The 17,600-nt window shown below is 42.0% G+C and overlaps 1 protein-coding gene across 9 annotated transcripts in view; it reads left to right on the top strand.

Annotated features, from left to right (window-relative positions):
- map7d3 (MAP7 domain containing 3) overlaps window positions 1-17,600 on the top strand; it is a 131,835-nt gene that overhangs the window by 63,646 nt on the left and 50,589 nt on the right. For 6 of the 9 annotated variants that reach the window (XM_041195629.1, XM_041195631.1, XM_041195632.1 and 3 more), the window contains exons 4-7: window positions 1,995-2,158; window positions 6,868-6,982; window positions 11,107-11,199; window positions 12,408-12,518. In XM_041195629.1, the coding sequence (XP_041051563.1) occupies window positions 1,995-2,158; window positions 6,868-6,982; window positions 11,107-11,199; window positions 12,408-12,518 (483 nt within the window). The remainder of the gene's footprint in view (window positions 1-1,994; window positions 2,159-6,867; window positions 6,983-11,106; window positions 11,200-12,407; window positions 12,519-17,600) is intronic. The other 3 variants (XM_041195634.1, XM_041195636.1, XM_041195637.1) reach the window with 2 other exon arrangements.

A 17,600-nucleotide genomic window follows, 5' to 3' on the forward strand; every position in this document is an offset into this window, starting at 1 on the left:
CCTCTTGGACTTTTGGGTCTTGTGATGTCTTGATCCTAGGTGGATGTTTGTCACCGATCCGAAGAAGTCTCTGATCTGCCTAGCACGCATCAGTCCCCAGCATGGATCGAGTGATACAGACATTGCTTAGACCTTTGACCTGAACAATGACATAATCCAAAGCCAGTGCTTTGATCTAGGATGCCTTTATATGATTTTTTATTTGTCCTTCTGGTAGAAGAGTGTTTGTTAGAATGAGGCCATGCTTAGCACACTTTGTCAGGAGGTGGGCACCATTTTGTATTGGCTTTTCCCACCCCATTTTTCCCAAAGGTTCCACTCCAGACATTGGAGTCAGAGCCAAATCCTGGCATTAGAGACCCCAGAAAGATGATCTTTTCTTCTTTTGAGATGGCATTGAGAACTTCATCAAGATTGGAATAGAATATTTCCATAATATCTTCGTCGGAGTCAAGGGCGGGGCATTAGCACTGATGACGGTGGTATATTGGTTATGGCTGAGCTGTAGGTAATGAGCCATGAATTTTTCATTAAACAATTGGCCAGTTCTGTCAGTGCACCTGAGATCCACTTCCGGATGCAAAAACCAACTCCGTGGACATGAGGGTCACTGTCAGCCTTTCCTTTCCAGTAGAAAGTGCAGCCCCAGCTTGTTCCTTCAGCTGCCCCTCCCCAGGAATGCAGGGCTCAATAATGTAGCTCATGTGATAGGATTTCAGCTCTTCTTTCCAGGCGGCCACTGTTGAGATTATCCTTGAGTGTTTTAACATTCCAAGTTACACATTTTCAAGTTTACTTTGACCACAAGGATGGTGATCCCACAGGGTGTGGTTCCCCAGCCAGGAGAAAGCAAGACAGCCTATCTTTAGGGCACCTTTTCCAACCTCCTCCCCATTTGGGGTGAGCAGAGAGTATCCTGAAAAGGTCTGCTCAGTCACAGATGCTGCTGCCCAAAGACACCTCTGTCATAACACAGGTGTCCGATGACCTTCATACATCTGTTATTTGTGTGCAAATTCTTGACTAGGGACTCCCAGGTTCACAGCCCTGTCCCAACAGTTCCCCATCACCCCAGAACTTGGCCAATGGACCTTGGAGGCAGCTTGTGCATGACTTTATTTAATGTGGGGGCCTTGGGGCACCATCATTGTTCGCAAGATCTTAACAGGCTGGTGGTCAGATTTTGGTGATGTGTCAAACCACGATGACTGGAACCACCTTGTCGCTGCAGCATTCTTCTGCCTTCAAACCAGTGAGACAAGAGTCTTCCTTCGCCTGTTCTGCCATTAAGGACCTCTTGGAGCATTTTGTCTAGCATCTCGTCTTGACCTTGGTGCTCTGGGTGGCCCTACCAGGAGCAAGGAACTCCTGACAGCATTGCTCAAGTTATCATCGGAACACTCCACCCTCTCCACGTCAAGGTGGTGAGCCCCGGAGGAGTCCACCCATCAACCTGTGCTCAATGGCTTGCATTGGCTCCAAATCAACAATGCGTTGATTTTAAAATTCTCATCCTTGTTTCCAAATCCCTTCATGGTTTCACCCCTCTGTCTCCCTGTCCTCCTCCAGCTCCACCACGTCCCTAGATCACCGTGCTCCTCCAATTCTGACCTCTTGTGCAACCCTCATCATTCCATCCTTGATGGCTGTGTCTTCAACTGCTTTTGCCCTAAACTCAAGAATTCCCTCCCTGAACCTCTCTGCCATTCTCTACTCCTTGAAGACACTCCTTTAAACCTACTACTTCGACCAGGATTTTAGTCATCTGACTTTGACTCTCCTTATGTGGCTTGATGAATCTTTTTTTAATGACACTCCAATGGAGTACCATGGGATATTTTACTATGTTAAAGGGGCTATATAAATACAAGTTGTTGTCCTGGGTAGAAGAATCCTGAGGTTATCAGTGTAACATGAAGTGTAGAACAGTGATAGGCATCATGTTAGTAATGATGTGGCATTATTTTTTAGTTGCTTTACATTTATTCCATCAGCTGCAAGAGAATTTCAATTGCTAGAAAAAGAAAAGAAAGCACGACTTCAATATGAGAAACAAGTGGAAGAACGTCAAAGGAAGCTGGAAGAACAAAGGCAGAAGGAGCAGCAGAAGAGAGTTGCAGTGGAAGAGAAACGGAGGCAAAAGCAGGAAGAGGAAAAGGTCAGTTACAGTGTTGTATAGCACAGGGTGTCCAATCTGTGGCTGTGAGTCTCACAGACCTCTCCCCCATAAAACATTAGTTATAATGAATTCTACAAAAGTAGATTAAAGGCATAGTTAAATCCTTAATTCAGTTTGTTTTTATTAATTCATGGCAAAGGGCAGCAGTTATTGTCCATTCTCTAATTGCCCTCTTGACTGTGGTGATAATCTACTTTCTTGAGCTGATACTGTCTGTGTGGTGAGGATTGTAGCGGTTGTGATGCAGCTATGTGGCTGCTAAGTCATTTCAGAGGGTGCTTAAGAATCAGCCAAATTTCTGTGGCCTGAAGTCGTATGTAGGCCAGACTGGGTAAGGATGGCTGATTCCCTTCCCTAAAGGCCATTAGTGAACCGGATGTGTTTTTAAACAACAATTCTCTCCCCTCAAGATTTATTTAATTAATTAACTGAATTAACCCCGGCTGCTTCGGTGGGATTTGAACTCATGTCTTTAGACTATTAGTCTGGTAACAGAACCACTAAGCTACCTTACTCTATGTTGCACATGCCTTTACTGTTTGACTTATTTCTAGAGAGTTAAGACCTCCTGTATATTGCTACTAGTAGGAGAAGGGAGAGAACATGCCAGAGGGCCCAGAGAAAACAAGCCAGCGAATGGTGCACCTTCTCAGCCCACTGTCTTCCTCTGCAGCAAATACAACAGAGATTGCCATATCAGAGTGGAGCTCCTGAGTCACACCAGGTGATGCTTAACACAGAGATGACAGCCATAGCCATAGTGAGAGGGAAAGCTGTCACTAAAGACCATGCCCATATTGCTGCAGATTATGCAGACTGTGCTTGGTGCATGTGCTGGGTATGATGTTAGACATGATGTCAGTGATACCTGAAACAAGGAGGAACCCGACTGAGTCGTGTCTCACTGTTTACTACATGACACACTAGGGAACCTACATGTTCAAAACCTCCAAGTGAGCTTTGAAACTGAGCTTTTACAAACCCAGTGCTTACTGTACAAACCAAACGTTTCACCCATGGTTGCTGCCTTCCACTTTTTACCATCCGCTCCCTGTGCACCAGGTAGTTGAGTTGTGTCATAGATTCCTCTTAATATTCTACAAGTTACTCTTGAAAAGAAATAAACATAATGATACATCAGCTTCCAACTTTGAGGCAGTAATCAATACTCATTGAATGATCACTCAGAATCTTAATGGCACAGAAGGAAGCCATTCGGGCCATCTTTCCTGCACCGGTTCTCCAATGAGCTTTATGACCTTACACCATTGCCCTGCCTTTTCCCCGTACTCCTCCACATTGTTTCTATTCAAATAATCATCTAATACCCTCTTGAATGCCTCAATTGAACCTGCCTGCATCACACTTCCAAGCAGTGCATTCCAGAGCTGAACCACTGGTTGCGTGAAAAAGTTTTTCTCAGGTCACATTTGCTTCTTTTGTAAACCACTTTAATTCTGTTACCCTCTCGTTATTGATCCTTTTACGAGTGGGATCAGCTTCTCCCCGTCTACTCTGTCCAGCCCCCTCATGATTTTGAAAGCTTCTATTGAGCCTCCTCTTAGCTGCCTTCTCTCCAAGGAGAACAGTCCCAACCTCTCCAATCTGTCCTCATGGCTGAAGTTTCTAATCCCTGGAGCTATTCTTGCAAACCTCTTCTGCCCTCTCTCCAATGTGTTCACATCCTTTCTATAATAAGGTGCCCAGAACTGTACATAACATTCCAGCTGAGGTCTTAACAAGTGTCTTACATAAATTCAACATCACCTCCCTGCTCTTGTACTCTATCCCCTATTAATAAAGCCCAGGATATTATATGCTTTATTAACTGCTCTCTCCACTTGTCCTGCCTTCTTCAATGACCTATGCACATAAACACCCAAGTCTTTCTGCTCCTGCACCCCCTTCAAAATTTCACCCCTCATTTTATATTGTCTGTCCATGTTCTTTCTACCAAAATGCATCATCTCACACTTCTCCACATTGAACTTCATCTGCCACCTACCTATCCACTCCACCAACTCCTCTCTGTCCTCTTGAAGTTCTACACCATCCTTCTCGCAGCTCATAACACTCCCAAGCTTTGTATCATCCACAAACTTTGAAACTGCCCTCTGCACACCAAAATCTAGATCATTAATATATATCAGGAAAAGCAAGGGTCACAATACCGATCCTTGGGGAACTGCACTACAAACCTTCCTCCAACCCAAAAAACATCCATTGACCATTACTCTCTGCTTCCTATTTTTTAGCCAATTTTGTATCCACATTGCTACTGTCCCTTTTATTCCATAAATGATGCTTGGCTGTCGATTTCATTCAGATTTTCGGTTCTAGGCAGTTACTTTGCTACCTGAACTGTTCTGAAAATTTCTATTTCAGTTACCTTTTGTGGACTCTTTTGTGGACTAAGGATACGAAGAGAATGTTGACTATGAAGCCCTCCACTTCAGTATTTTTACTCCATATATCAGGAATGGTTCTGCTTTTCCCTCTTCTGTTTATTTTGCACCACTAATGCTGTACAGAGGTGGTAGGTGCAGTATGAAATTCTGTGCCTTCTGCATTAGCTGTATAAAGGCCACTGAGAGAGAGGTTTACAGCACTGCCCAGTTGAACTATTATTGGCCCTCCCATTAAATGAAACATCAGGTCTATTTGTCGCTCTCTCTTCCTTTATTCTCTGTGGCCAGAATTTAAATCTGGCCTACACAAATAGGACAGAAACCATTTTTGGCACAAAGGGCCCACAATGGACTTGTTCAGTTCTGATCCAACCCTCAATAGATGTGGACCAAAATCAGCCATGGTGAAGTACAAATTGATAAATGACTATCTCACTCAGAGGACAAAGAAATAGTGGCTGGAGACAGATGGAAGATAGGCATTTACAGTAGGGGCAAAATACTGCGGATGCTGGAAATCTGAAACGAAAACAAAAATGCTGGAAAAACTCAGCAGGTCTGATAGCATCTGTGGAGAGAGAGACAGAGTTAATGTTTCAAGTCTGTATGACTCTTCAGATCTGAAGAAGAATCATATGGACTCGAAACATTAACTCTGTCTCTCTCCCCACAGATGCTGTCAGACCTGCTGAGTTTTTCCAGCATTTTTGTTTTCATTTACATTAGGGGTGCTTGTTTGAGTTAGATTGCCAAACCGAGAGAGAGAATAGAGAGACCTTCACTTTGTATGTGCTCTCTGCCCCACCGGACGATTGCTGTTTCCAAAGCAGCCTCATAAATGGAGACAGCTATTTTCTCGCCTCTGATCTGTTCAACTGGTCCAGACTGGATATTAGGAAATAAAAAGAGAAAATGTTGGAAATACTCAGCAGCTAGAAACACTTGACCTGACCAACCTGAAACGTGAACTCTGTTTTTCTCTCCACAGATGCTGCCAGACCTGCTGAATATTTCCAGCATTTTCTGTTTTTGATTCAGATTTCCAGCATCTCCAGCATTTTGCTTTTGGATATTCAGAAGTCTGGACCACTGTAAATTGGTCATTAACAAGAGTCAGACACTGCGTGAAAACATTTGTCTAATACAAGTCAGATTATAACAGTGAGAAAGGGCACACACCTCTTGTACAAACGTCTTCACTGTATAAAAGATGTACTGCTCCTGTAATGTATGTGAGAGAGGTAAATTATTGTCTGCCTAAAGTAATGATGAAAAGTCTCTGCATGGTCCTAGCTTGAAATCTGCCATTAACACTGTAACCAGTTAGACTCAGCCAGAAGAAGTTAGCACTATTACAGTCAAGTCCCAGTGATGAGAAAGACTTGGCTGTAACAGCAACATATCTTTAGAGTTTTTGTTGATCTCTGGAACACGTTCTTTTTTTATCCCTGGCAGTTGTGGATGATGTTGATAATATTTCTGATGAGTTTTACTTTGGGATGGAGTAGAATTTTGTTTTTAATTTCTGATCTGAGCATTGTCACTTAAGTCTTAAAATTGTCTCCTTATATTTTGAACTTTCGTTTAGATGAATTGGCAATAATTTCAGGCACACCCACACAAAGCAAACGCTGCCATCAAAGCTGTACAAGGTTTAGAAACATGGTGGAGTCTACAGTGCCCACAATATAAATACAGAAGCTCCATCTCACACCATCCAGGAGTGGTGTGTCTTTTGTATAGGGAAGGTACTCTGTTTATGTCATTTCTCACTGTTATACTTGACTTCTTTTAGATAAATTCCATCACTGTGCGTCCAATTTTCCAAATTCCACTCTGCTTCTATTACATGTTTACCATTTTTTTGGCTTTGGAGCATTTAATGACTTGTGTTGAGTATAGACATTCCCTCAGTAGCTTCAGGTACTCCGGTGGGAGGTGGGGGAGTGGAGTCCTACAAAAGCAACATCCTTTAGAGTGTCCCTGTCCTATGATCCAAAGGACAAAAGGTAGAAATCCTAATGTTATAGAAATGCTTTTTTAAAATTAATATAAAGCAACAGAAACAACATACTGGAAAGTCAAGAAATGCAAAGAAGCTTGTGATGCCCAGTGCTCCTAGGCAAGTGTAAACCTGACAACCCCTATCCCTTCCATGCAGTTCTGGATGCGAGTGAATTGCTATCAAAATAACTTCAGAGAATTGGGAGAAAAAAAGTTTCTCGACTTCTCAACCAGTGCACCTTTAATTCTGTTTCCCTATTTTTGAAACTGATGTAGGAGCACTATGAAGCTGTAATGCGACGCACCTTAGAACGGAGCCAGCGCTTGGAACAAAGGCAAAAAAGATGGTCCTGGGGAGGAGCTCTAACAACTGAAAAGGAAAGCTCAAATGGTAAGTACCACTTGCAGATACTCGCTAGAGTACCAATAACTTCATAGTTATGGGTGACAGGTGGAATATTTGATTTCTAATCAAAAACATGTGAATTTGAGTCACAAGGTATTCATCACTCATACGCTCATCTTCAATTCTTCCTTCGTTCTTGGGATGTGGGCATTGCTGGCTAGGCCATCATTTATTACCCATCGCTGATTGCCCTAGTTTAGAGGTCAATTGCTGTGGATCTGGGGTCACATGTAGGCCAGACCAGATAAAGACAGCAGGTTTCCTTCCCTAAAGGACATCAGTGAATTCCAGGTATTTTTTTTTTGAGTTGAAATCTGCCATGGTGGGATTCGAACCCAGGTCACCATAGCATTACCCTGGGTCTGTGGATTACCAATCCAGTGACAATGTCGCTGCGCCACTGCCTCCCCGTATTGACAGGTTTTATCCATTCTTGGCCACGGTAAAATAAATCTCGATAAAGTAAGAACTGGAAGCTGGTTTATCCAAGTTGAATCATCCCTCAAATATCCCATCAGTTACAGGAAAATCTTTTTCTTCCCAGTGGGAGGAAGATAAATGATGGGAAGTTCCCAGTAAAAGGAGAACTTCAAGTTAAGGAAAGGGAAAACCGTCACAACAATTTAAGCTATTGAGAATGAACAGTATATTCTGAAGTTTTATCACCTTATGAAGACCAGAGGTGAGGCTTACCCTCCCATTTATGAAGAGAATTGCACCAGTTCCTCCCTGACTGGGTGCCAGTTGTACAAACAATTCAGATTTTTTATGCAATCAAAACACTTGCTGATAAAAATGATCCTGTTTCTATGTTGCCTTCTCTGTGACTCCATCCTTTGCCCTGCTGCTATGATTTATCAAACTGCCCTTCAAGAACAATCACATTTGTGGGATCCATACGTTTCCCAATGACATAACTCCACCCTTCTGAAGCCACTATATGGTCTTGGGCTATTGTAGTATTCAGTTGCCTCTGTAATGGGCCCTGAATGAGTATTATCTTCCCATAGCAAAATGGATGCTTTTCTGGTCGGTTTTCAACAGCACCAATGTAATTCTGATATTGACTCCATTTCCTTTCCTGGCTTGTCACTCAGAAGGAGCCTAATGATGTGAAACCTCAGTGTTCACTTTCATTTAGTTTTCTAAGGCTTACTTTCTTCCAACTTCTGCCCTCTGCTGCTGTTTAACAGATTCATACCTTTCCAGGCACAGGCCAATTCATAATTCCACAGCTCCAGTCCCGTTCCCTACCAGATTGACTCCAGGATCATCGTTCTTCTTTTCAAATCATCTTATGGTCTTTCCCCAATCTGTTTGGCAAGTTGTTCCCATCTGTATCTTGTAGCTTACACCCAACGGTCATCTGACCTCATCAGTTCCAGCCCTCCTACCACCACCTCTGCTTACTGTTTACTCTCACCTAACCCATCCTAAGTGCTGGAATGTTTTATCAAATAACCTATGATGGGGCCTCCACTCCTGCACATGGTTCCTAAAGTGGTGTTGCTTAAATGATTATAAGACTCCTTGATGTGATGTCTCTTAATGGCCTCTGCAAGTTGCTCCCAATAGAAAGAAAGATGATTGGCTCCCTCAATATATTTTTTAAATGGAGTTGAATAGTTAGTAGACATTATAATATAAAGCAAGTGTATGTTGTTCACCCTGATTGGGCAGTGTGATTTGGATGGTCCCAAGATCAAAGCTTGTTGAATCATTAGGTACAATGTTGCAGGAATGTGGAACAATTGGATTTTAAACACTGCTCCACTGTGGGCTCCCCTGTTCTCCTTTCCATCATGCAGCCTTGGACCCTTGCTTTGTGCTGGCACACTGCATAGATACATAAAAAATTACTTCCAGGAATCAGTTGCCACTTGTAATGCCAACCAGGTGGTATTTTTAAGATGTATTCAGAAAGATGTTTTATTCATCAATGCTCGTTTGTATAAGACTTTTATCACTGTGCTCAGAGGAGGATCTGTCACTCAGCAGGGAGCGTGGGGAATGGAGTGCAAGTAGACAACATGTGTTGTGAGGAGTCTTTTTACAGATGTTAATGATCAATAACTAATCAGAGTGGTTTAGGGGAGAGTAGGCATGAGAGGGTAGAAGGCTCTCCCAGCAATACTGAAACAGAGTGAGGGAGGAGCAGATGCATCACTGTTTGAAGAGTAGAGGTCATGAGCTGGGACATGGAGCTGAAGCAGGTTAGAGCAATAGGGTGCAGGGAATGGGGTGGGGGGATTGTAAACCTGGACAAGTGTTTGGAATTCGGTGCATTGAGGAGACACTGGGGGTAGTGGGGGAGGTGGTGTGGAGGTGCAGACAGGGCAAATGAGCTTACGGTGTTGTAAATACTTAAAAGACAACTCAGAACCTTCTCTATCCTAGGAATGAGTTCTAGACACACTATCTTTCACTTATGAATTTATTAGAGGAAAGTGTACTCAAAGATAACACAAGGGTGATGAGATGGCTGCAGAGAATCTTGTGTAACAAATCCGGAGTTCAGAAACAGGGTAGCTGACTCTCAACCTTCCCTAACTAGGCATTACAATATTCCAGTCACTGTATCCTGAGCCTCAGGCCATTGAATCATAGACATCCCATAGTTTACATTGGCTCAGCATTCCAGAGATACCATGGCCTTGTGTCAGCTGTAGCCTGTCGAGCTACATCTAGGAGAAAGGGTAAAGGCAACTAAGACAGAGATTCATCCACTAGAAGGTCAGGACTACACAACTTATACTTTAAACCACAGAATGGAATACCTCCTCCTTATTCTTGGCCTAACTGATAAAACACACTTTACAGGTATATTTTACACTCTCCTTTAAGTAGACATTCAATTTTTCAAGAATCAATCCAAAGTGATTCTTAGCACCTGAAGGTTTATTCCTGTACTATTCTTTACTCAACCTGGTAACCTGCAATCTTAGAACTACCTTCCACAGTGAGGTTTTCCTTACAGAGAGTGTCTCCCTCTAGCCCAGGCCAGGTGAGTCCTCCAGCCTCGTTTAAACTCCCCACAAATTTGGCCTTTTCAATCCAAGTACGAGCTTCCACCCACATCCCTACGCAGCAGACCGTTGACACTTTTTTTTTGCCTTTAGCTGTTCACTCTCTCCAGGATCCAGGCAAACTCAAAAACATTGTCAGTGATATTCTAGGAAAGCCTGTGTAGTCTTACCTTTACAATGGCTTTCTCTACATCTTTCACCATGACAATATGAATCACATGGGCCTTATATCTAGATAGAAATGCTAATTATCCTTGAGAGCCCACCTTTCTTTCATCTTGGAAGTAAACAGACGGTTTAAGATACAACTGTTTGCAACCCAACATTCTCAATTTTTTTCTGAGACTTTGGAGACTCTGTCTCCACTGCTAACAAACAGGGTGCTGCCACTGTCTGCAAACGTAAATACCTTGCACCTTCTTCCCAGTAAAACCAATTGAACCCTTCCTTGGATCTCGAATAATGGAACCATCCAAGTTTACTGTCAGGCAGACTTCAGAACAGGTCGCATGACCCCCTCCATTTTACCTTAAGCTAAAGGCACAGCCCCAAAACATAAGTATCTTTTAAACCTCATAATTGTAACACAAACAAACAACTATCTTTGGACTCCAGCTTGAAGAGCCTCTAAAGGATTCTGAGCTGCTTGGGGCATGTTTGTGCTGCTGCCTGCTTCAGCAGGCATGGAATCCCCAGTATAAGATGGAAACTGAACAGCTCTCACTAATTGTAGCTTTTCTAACATGCATACAGTGGAGGTTGTAGAGTTTGTATTAGTAAGGTTGGGTTAGGGAGGTGCTGAATATGTGTGTATGCATCCAGTGGAGCTGAGGCTTAGGTGTAAGCAATGTTACAGAAGTGGAATGAGGTAGGATTGTGGATGATTGGGGAGTGGGACATGAAGCATGAGCCAAACAGGACCATTATCTTGTTTTGTTTCGACCCTCCTCTTATACGCATTTACCTTGAATAGTTCCCATTGCTCAGTTCCTGCTGTTATTAATCACCTTGTGTTTACTGTCACTGATATTTATCTATTAATTTGCATTGTTTTTGTTAAATTATAATTTCTCTCTTGTTTAGGTGTTCCTGAACATTCCTTAACTCCACCTTTAAATTTGTCTGACTGCCCCCCTCCTTCCTCAGACTCTCAGGCTTCCACTGAAGATGGTTCTGGTTTGGAACTATGATACCTGCTTGCTGAAGATTAATATTCAACTTTAATGGATTAGTTAATGTTACAAACTAACTTTTTTTTAAAGCTGGATATAAAAAAGAAACTAATCTCGGGCACGACCAGCATGTAATACTCGCTTTTTCCCCCTGCAAATATTGGCTATGGATGCATGCACCTGATTTGTAAAAGCAGGAATTATAAAATGGTATTTTATCCTGAAACCATTAGTTATACTAACAGCTGCCTGATGTGATAATTCAGACAGGTGCTGCTTCATGATTCGGAAATTTTTTACGTTAGCTGTAGGTCAAACTGCATTGACGAGCATTTAGAAATTGAACTAAACCCCTAGTCTTTGGAGTTGCATAAATCGTATCTTTCTGTTTCCATGACTGAATGTGTTTTAGTTTATTATGATGTTTGTTACACTAAATGTTCGTTAGAGAGGCGCCTGGGATTGTGGAGCTCCCGGTCACAATAAATGATTATATTTAACTCCCTATGATATTTTAAGGAATTAAATACAGTGATGTTACAATGGGTTGAGGAGTGTAGCTTGTTGGGGCACTTCCAGCTCGGGCCCCATTTTGAAATCAAGCCAAACCTAATACAGTGCTTTCCCTCAGTCTCCTTTGTGAAGTGAGTTTGGGCATTCTTGATCCTGATCATGAGAAGTGCAAGACGGTTTGGGCAATGAAAATTGGCTTTTTGGATTTGGGTTGGACTTCATGAAGGCTTCACTGTAGAACTGGTATAGGTTTGTAAACGGTGTACCTATCACTGGCACAGGGCACTACACCTGTTCCATTGCCCAACACATCTTGTGCACAACATTCAGCAGCCCATTAGAGCTTTGAAATAAGCAAAATGGCATGATAAACAGATTAAGACTGGGAATACTAACAGTCACCATTGTAAGCAAATTGTAACAGTTTTTTAAATTTAAGTTGTAAGTCTTATTTTCCATTGAATTCTAGCATCTGATTTGAAGATTTTCAAACTCTGAAACTGCAGACCCAAGCCAAGAGCATTCATGTATTCAGTTTCTAATACAACTCTGTTGAATTGATGTAAATTTCCTCTCCAGTGTATGTTTTCAGGATAAAATCTATCTAAAATATGCATGGTGAAAATGGGTCTTTAAAACATTTACTGATGTTGTATCTGAACTCGTCTCAATGAGCTGAGTCTTATTTTCTCCCTGCAGCTGTAGACAAACGTTCTACATCCACTGCCAACCTCATGAAACAGACACAGCCAGAGATGAGCAAGCGTCTGTCTTCATCCTCAACAACACTCCTAAACTCTCCTGACAAAAGTAAGTGAGCTGTTCCTGGATTGCACACATGTTGACACGGCAGTCGTCATAGATTTAACTTCAGAGTATTGTGTTGCTCTTCAGCAGATGGCCATCCTATAATTCGAGTGTGTGCCTTTACATCGAGCTACAGTGATAAAGGATGGTAAACAGTAATCTCTTAAAGGCCAGGGTGACTATTTAAATCGGAATAACTGATTGTAAATGATTAATCTGGTTGTTTGGGTTGAACAGGCCGCAGTTAAGGACTTGCATTTTGCTATTTCCTCACTCACACATTGGTGTCCTCTGATTGGGCCATGGTAAACATATGAACCTGTTTCACATCTGTGAAAGTGGGTGCTGAATGCAGTCAGCTTCTCTGGATGTTTAAGAAGGACGTGAATCTCCAAAATTGTTTCTCCAACCAGTACTGCAACACATAAAAGCAAAATACTGCGGATGCTGGAAATCTGAAGCAAAGACAGAAAATTCTGGAAAAACCCAGCCGGCCTAACAACATTCGGGGAGAGAGAAACAGAGTTAATGTTTCGAGTCCGTATGACTCTTCTTCAGAGCTAAAGAGAAGTAAAAGTATGATGAAATTTATACTGTTTAAGGGGGTTGGAGCAGGTGAAGCTGGATAGAAGGTGGCGGGCTAAGATTAACAAAGATGTCATGAGCTCTCTGGTAAGAACAACATGACAAGTGACAGATGGTCCTGGTGGGGCTGGGAAAGGGATAGTGGTGGGCAAAAAGATCGAAAATAGGATAAAAGGTGGAGATAAAATGATGAATAAAAATGAAAATAAATATAAAAATAAGTGGATAAAAAATAAAAACGAATGTTGAAGAAAGGGGATAAGTTTAGCCTTGTCCTGCTATTATCACATTCTGCTTTCTTACCTTAACGCCACCATCAGCACCCCCTTTAGCCAGCACCACGACCATTAACACCTCTTTATCCTTTTGTTCATGACATCTTTGTCAACCTCTCCTTTGCCCCTACCTATCGCTGGCCTTCTATCCAGCTTCACCTGCTCCACTCCACACAACCGCACCCCCCCACCCTTAAACAGTATAAATTTCATCACATTTTTACTTCTCATTCACTCTGCAGAAGAGTCATACGGACTCGAAATAATAACTCTGTTTTTCTCTCCACAGATGCTGTCAGACCTGCTGAATTTTTCCATCATTTTCTGTTTTTGTTTAAATACCACACCAGACTGTGCAAGTCAGTAATGATTGGTCCGTTACCTTAATCTCAACAGTATGAATCAGTCCCAATCTTCTCAGACCATTTTCTGAAACCACCAGCTGCTGTGACATTGACTAGTGTTTATTGGCTCGCACTCTAACAGGGAAAAGCTGACACACCACCTGTTGTCACATGGACTCTCATATAAATTCCACTAATGGTGCTGAATGTGATCTTAAACCACAGGAATGGTCAACACAGTTCTGATGATTTCATCAAAATGGTCCAAGTGTTTGTTCCTTTGCTGCTGTTGTGCAGCATTCTCCATCTCCTGAACGTTTCTGAATTGTAGATGGCTTCAAAAACGCTTTGCTTTTTCTATTTGTTCATGAGATGTGGGGGACGTGGGCTCACAGGCTAGGCCAGCATTTATTGCCTATCCCTAATTGCCCTTGTTCAGAGGGCATTTAAGAGCCAACCACATTGCTGTGGGCTAGACCAGGTAAGGACGGAAGATTTCCTTCCCTAAAGGGCATTAGTGAACCATTTGGGTTTTTACAGCCGTCGGCAATGGTTTTGTGGTCTTTTAATTCCAGATTTTTACTGAATTCAAATTTCATCATCTGCGCAGTGGGATTTGAATCTGGGTCCCCAGAGCATTACCCTGAGTCTCTGGAATACTAGTCCAGTGGCAATACCACTATGCCACCATCCTGACTTGGAAATATATTGCTGTTCCTTCATTGTCACTGGGTCAAAATCCTGGACCTCCCTCCCTAACAGCACTGTGGGTGTACCTACATCATGCGGACTTCAGGAGTTCAAGAAGGCTGCTCACCACCACCTTCTCAAGGACAATTAGGGCTGGGCAATAAATGTTGGCCCAGCCAGCAGCATCCACATCTCATAAAAGAATAAAAAAATTACTTTCATCAACCTTCTGTTACTTCATTAAAAAACTCAATCAAGTTAGTTAAGTATAATTTCCAAGAAGCAATTCATGTTGGCTTTCCTTAATTATTCCATGTTTCTCAAAGTAACTGTTAATTTTATCCCGAATTATCATTTCTAAGAACCTTTCCATCACCCAGGTTAAACTGACTGGCCTATAGTTGCTGGATTTATCCTAATGGCCTAACGAACTACTTAATTCGAGGGAAATTAGGAATGGGCAATGATGCTGGCCTTGCCAACAATGCCCTTATCCCATAAAAAAATATATTTGTAAAAATCCTTTTTGAACAATTCAGTTTGAATTCAATTCTCCAGTGCCCTGACACCACCCCTATATCTAAGGATATAGCATCCCTGCAATTTCCATTCTCACTTCCCTCAATATCCTTGGATGCATCTCATCGATCCTGATGGCTGATCAACTTTAAGTACAGACGGCCTTTCTTATACCTCCTCCTTATCAAATTTTAGCCCATCCGGTGTGTCGGCTACCTATGACTTTGACAACCTCGTCTTCCTTTGTAAAGACAGATGCAAAGTACGTATTTAGTACCTCAGCCATGTCTTCTGCCCCCATGCAGTCACGATATTTTTCTTTAGATATCATCTGGTTATTTTGAATTAGACTCATTACTTTTAAAGCTGCAGTATTCTCCTTTGTATTCAGAATGATTGAGACAAATCTCATTTATAAAAGCTGTGATTTTTGTTTGGATGACTTTAGTTTGCAGTTTATTTTGCATGGTACGTCTGTAGTAAATAACAAGCTGAGGGACCCTGATTTGGCCATTGCATCTGCAGTAACAGCCATGGTTTACTGCACTGAGTATAGAAATATCAATTGGTAGTGTCTTACTTTTCTTGATCTCCTTGAATCAATTATTGAAATTCTAACCAAACTGTTGTGTACTGCCTGGCTAACCTTTGATTATCATATTGACGGTTCCCACAGTGTTAAAGCACAGGGTTAGTGGCGGAGTGGGGGGGGAGAGCAAGTTTTATTGATTGATTGATCTAGAGAAAAGTAGCTGCATGACTGCTCCTTAATAACAAAGTCTGCTAAAAGCTTAGAATAAACAGCACCTAAACAGAATATTTAACCCCGCTAGCCTCTGTTAGTGTTTATATTCCACGAGTTTCCTCCCATTCCATCTATCTCGTTTCAGTCTTTCAGCATAGCTTTATCTAATTTACTTCAGCTTTCATTTCAAAGCATTCAAAAACTCGGTTTTGCTGTTGAAAATCTGCAAAGAAAAAATGTTGTTTATATACCATATTTACAGCTTTTGATTTCAAGTATAACTTCACATCTGACCAACCATATGGAACTGTCCTCTTGTGTTTATGATGCCTCAGTCTCTTGAGGATTTGCCTCATGACTCCCCAGCCCTTCTGCCGACAGATGAAATACTGTTTAAAAAAAAAACCCAGGCAAAGTTTAAAAATGAATTCCTGATTGTATAATACGCTTTGGATTGCAGATGCGAATGCTCTCCCTTTTATCTCTTTTATGAGAGGTTTATATAAGTGCTTTGATCTTTGCCGCTCAAGCACAGTTACTATTTATCCTGCTGTTTGTCATGTTTCTGTGTTTTAAGTGCCGGGCTGAGTGGCTTACACAATCATGTCACAGACATTCAAGCCACTTCTCAATTGGTTGCACGTCCCCCAAACTGTGCTTTCAGAGCTGACGAAACCCTGGGACTGAACAAGCGAGTGAGCTAGTGTCTTATTCTCCACTGGGCCCTCAGCCAGTTCGCCTTCTACCTTCAACTTGCTATAACTGCTGCCTAGGGTCCCAGCTGAAAAACAATCCGCTTTTTAAAAATGAGCAGGAAAGTACTTCAAAATGTTGCAGATTTTTGTTATTTTATTGTTTTTTAAAATCCTGCCTGTGTTCCACACACAACACTATAAAAGCAAGTTGAGTTATATTCAGAGCTAGTTCTGAGACTTGGATTCTGCTTCCATCATTAAAAAGTTTTGACAAAACTAAGGGCTCATGAAGGCCACTTGATTCGTCTAGCGAATCTCTTGTATTGAGAGCTCCAGACCACAAAAGCTATTTGTTCCTTTGGCCGTCTCCAAAATTTACAATCTGAAATAGAACATTCACTACCTAGTACCAAAATTGCTTTGCTTGAGCCTGCAATTTAGACTGACATATCAATGCAATACTGAGAGAGTGCTGCACTGTCGGAGGGTCAGTACTGAGAGAGCGCCGCACTGTCGGAGGGTCAGGACTGTGGGAGTGCTGCACTTTCAGAGGGTCATTGCTGAAGGAGTGTTGTACTGTCGGAGGCTCAGTACTGAGGCAGTGCGGCACTGTCTGAGGGTCAGTACTGAGACAGTACCGCACTGTCGGAGGGTCAGTTCTGTGGGAGCTCCGCACTGTCGGAGGGTCAGTACTGCTGGAGCTGACAGCAAGAACAGATAGCAAGAGATTCTATGGGTATTTAAAAAGGAAAAGAGTAAGTAAAGTGAGTGATGGTCCTCTAGAGAGTGGCAATGGGGAGTTAATAGTAGATAATAAGGAAATGGCAGAAGAAATGAATAAATGTTTGCTTCTGTGTTCTGAGGTGCAGAGGGATTTAGGTGTTCTAGTACATGAATCATAAAAGGTTAATATGCAGGTAAGCAAATAATTAAGAAGGCTAATGGAATGCTGTCCTTTATTGTGAGAAGAATTGAATATAGAAGTAAGGATATTATGCTTCAGTTAGACAGGGCGTTGGTGAGACCGTACCTCGAATACTGTGGGCAGTTTTGATCTCTTTATTTAAGGAAGAATATAAATGCGTTGGAGGTGGTTCAGAGGAGGTTTACTAGATTGATACCTGGAATGAATGGGCTGTCTTATGAGGAAAGGTTGGACAGACGGGGCTTGTTTCCACTGGAGTTTAGAAGAGTGAGGGGTGATTTGATTGAAGTATACAAGATCCTGAACG

The sequence above is a fragment of the Carcharodon carcharias genome, chromosome 9 (assembly GCF_017639515.1).
Source record: "Carcharodon carcharias isolate sCarCar2 chromosome 9, sCarCar2.pri, whole genome shotgun sequence".
Classification (NCBI taxonomy): Eukaryota; Metazoa; Chordata; class Chondrichthyes; order Lamniformes; family Lamnidae; genus Carcharodon; species Carcharodon carcharias.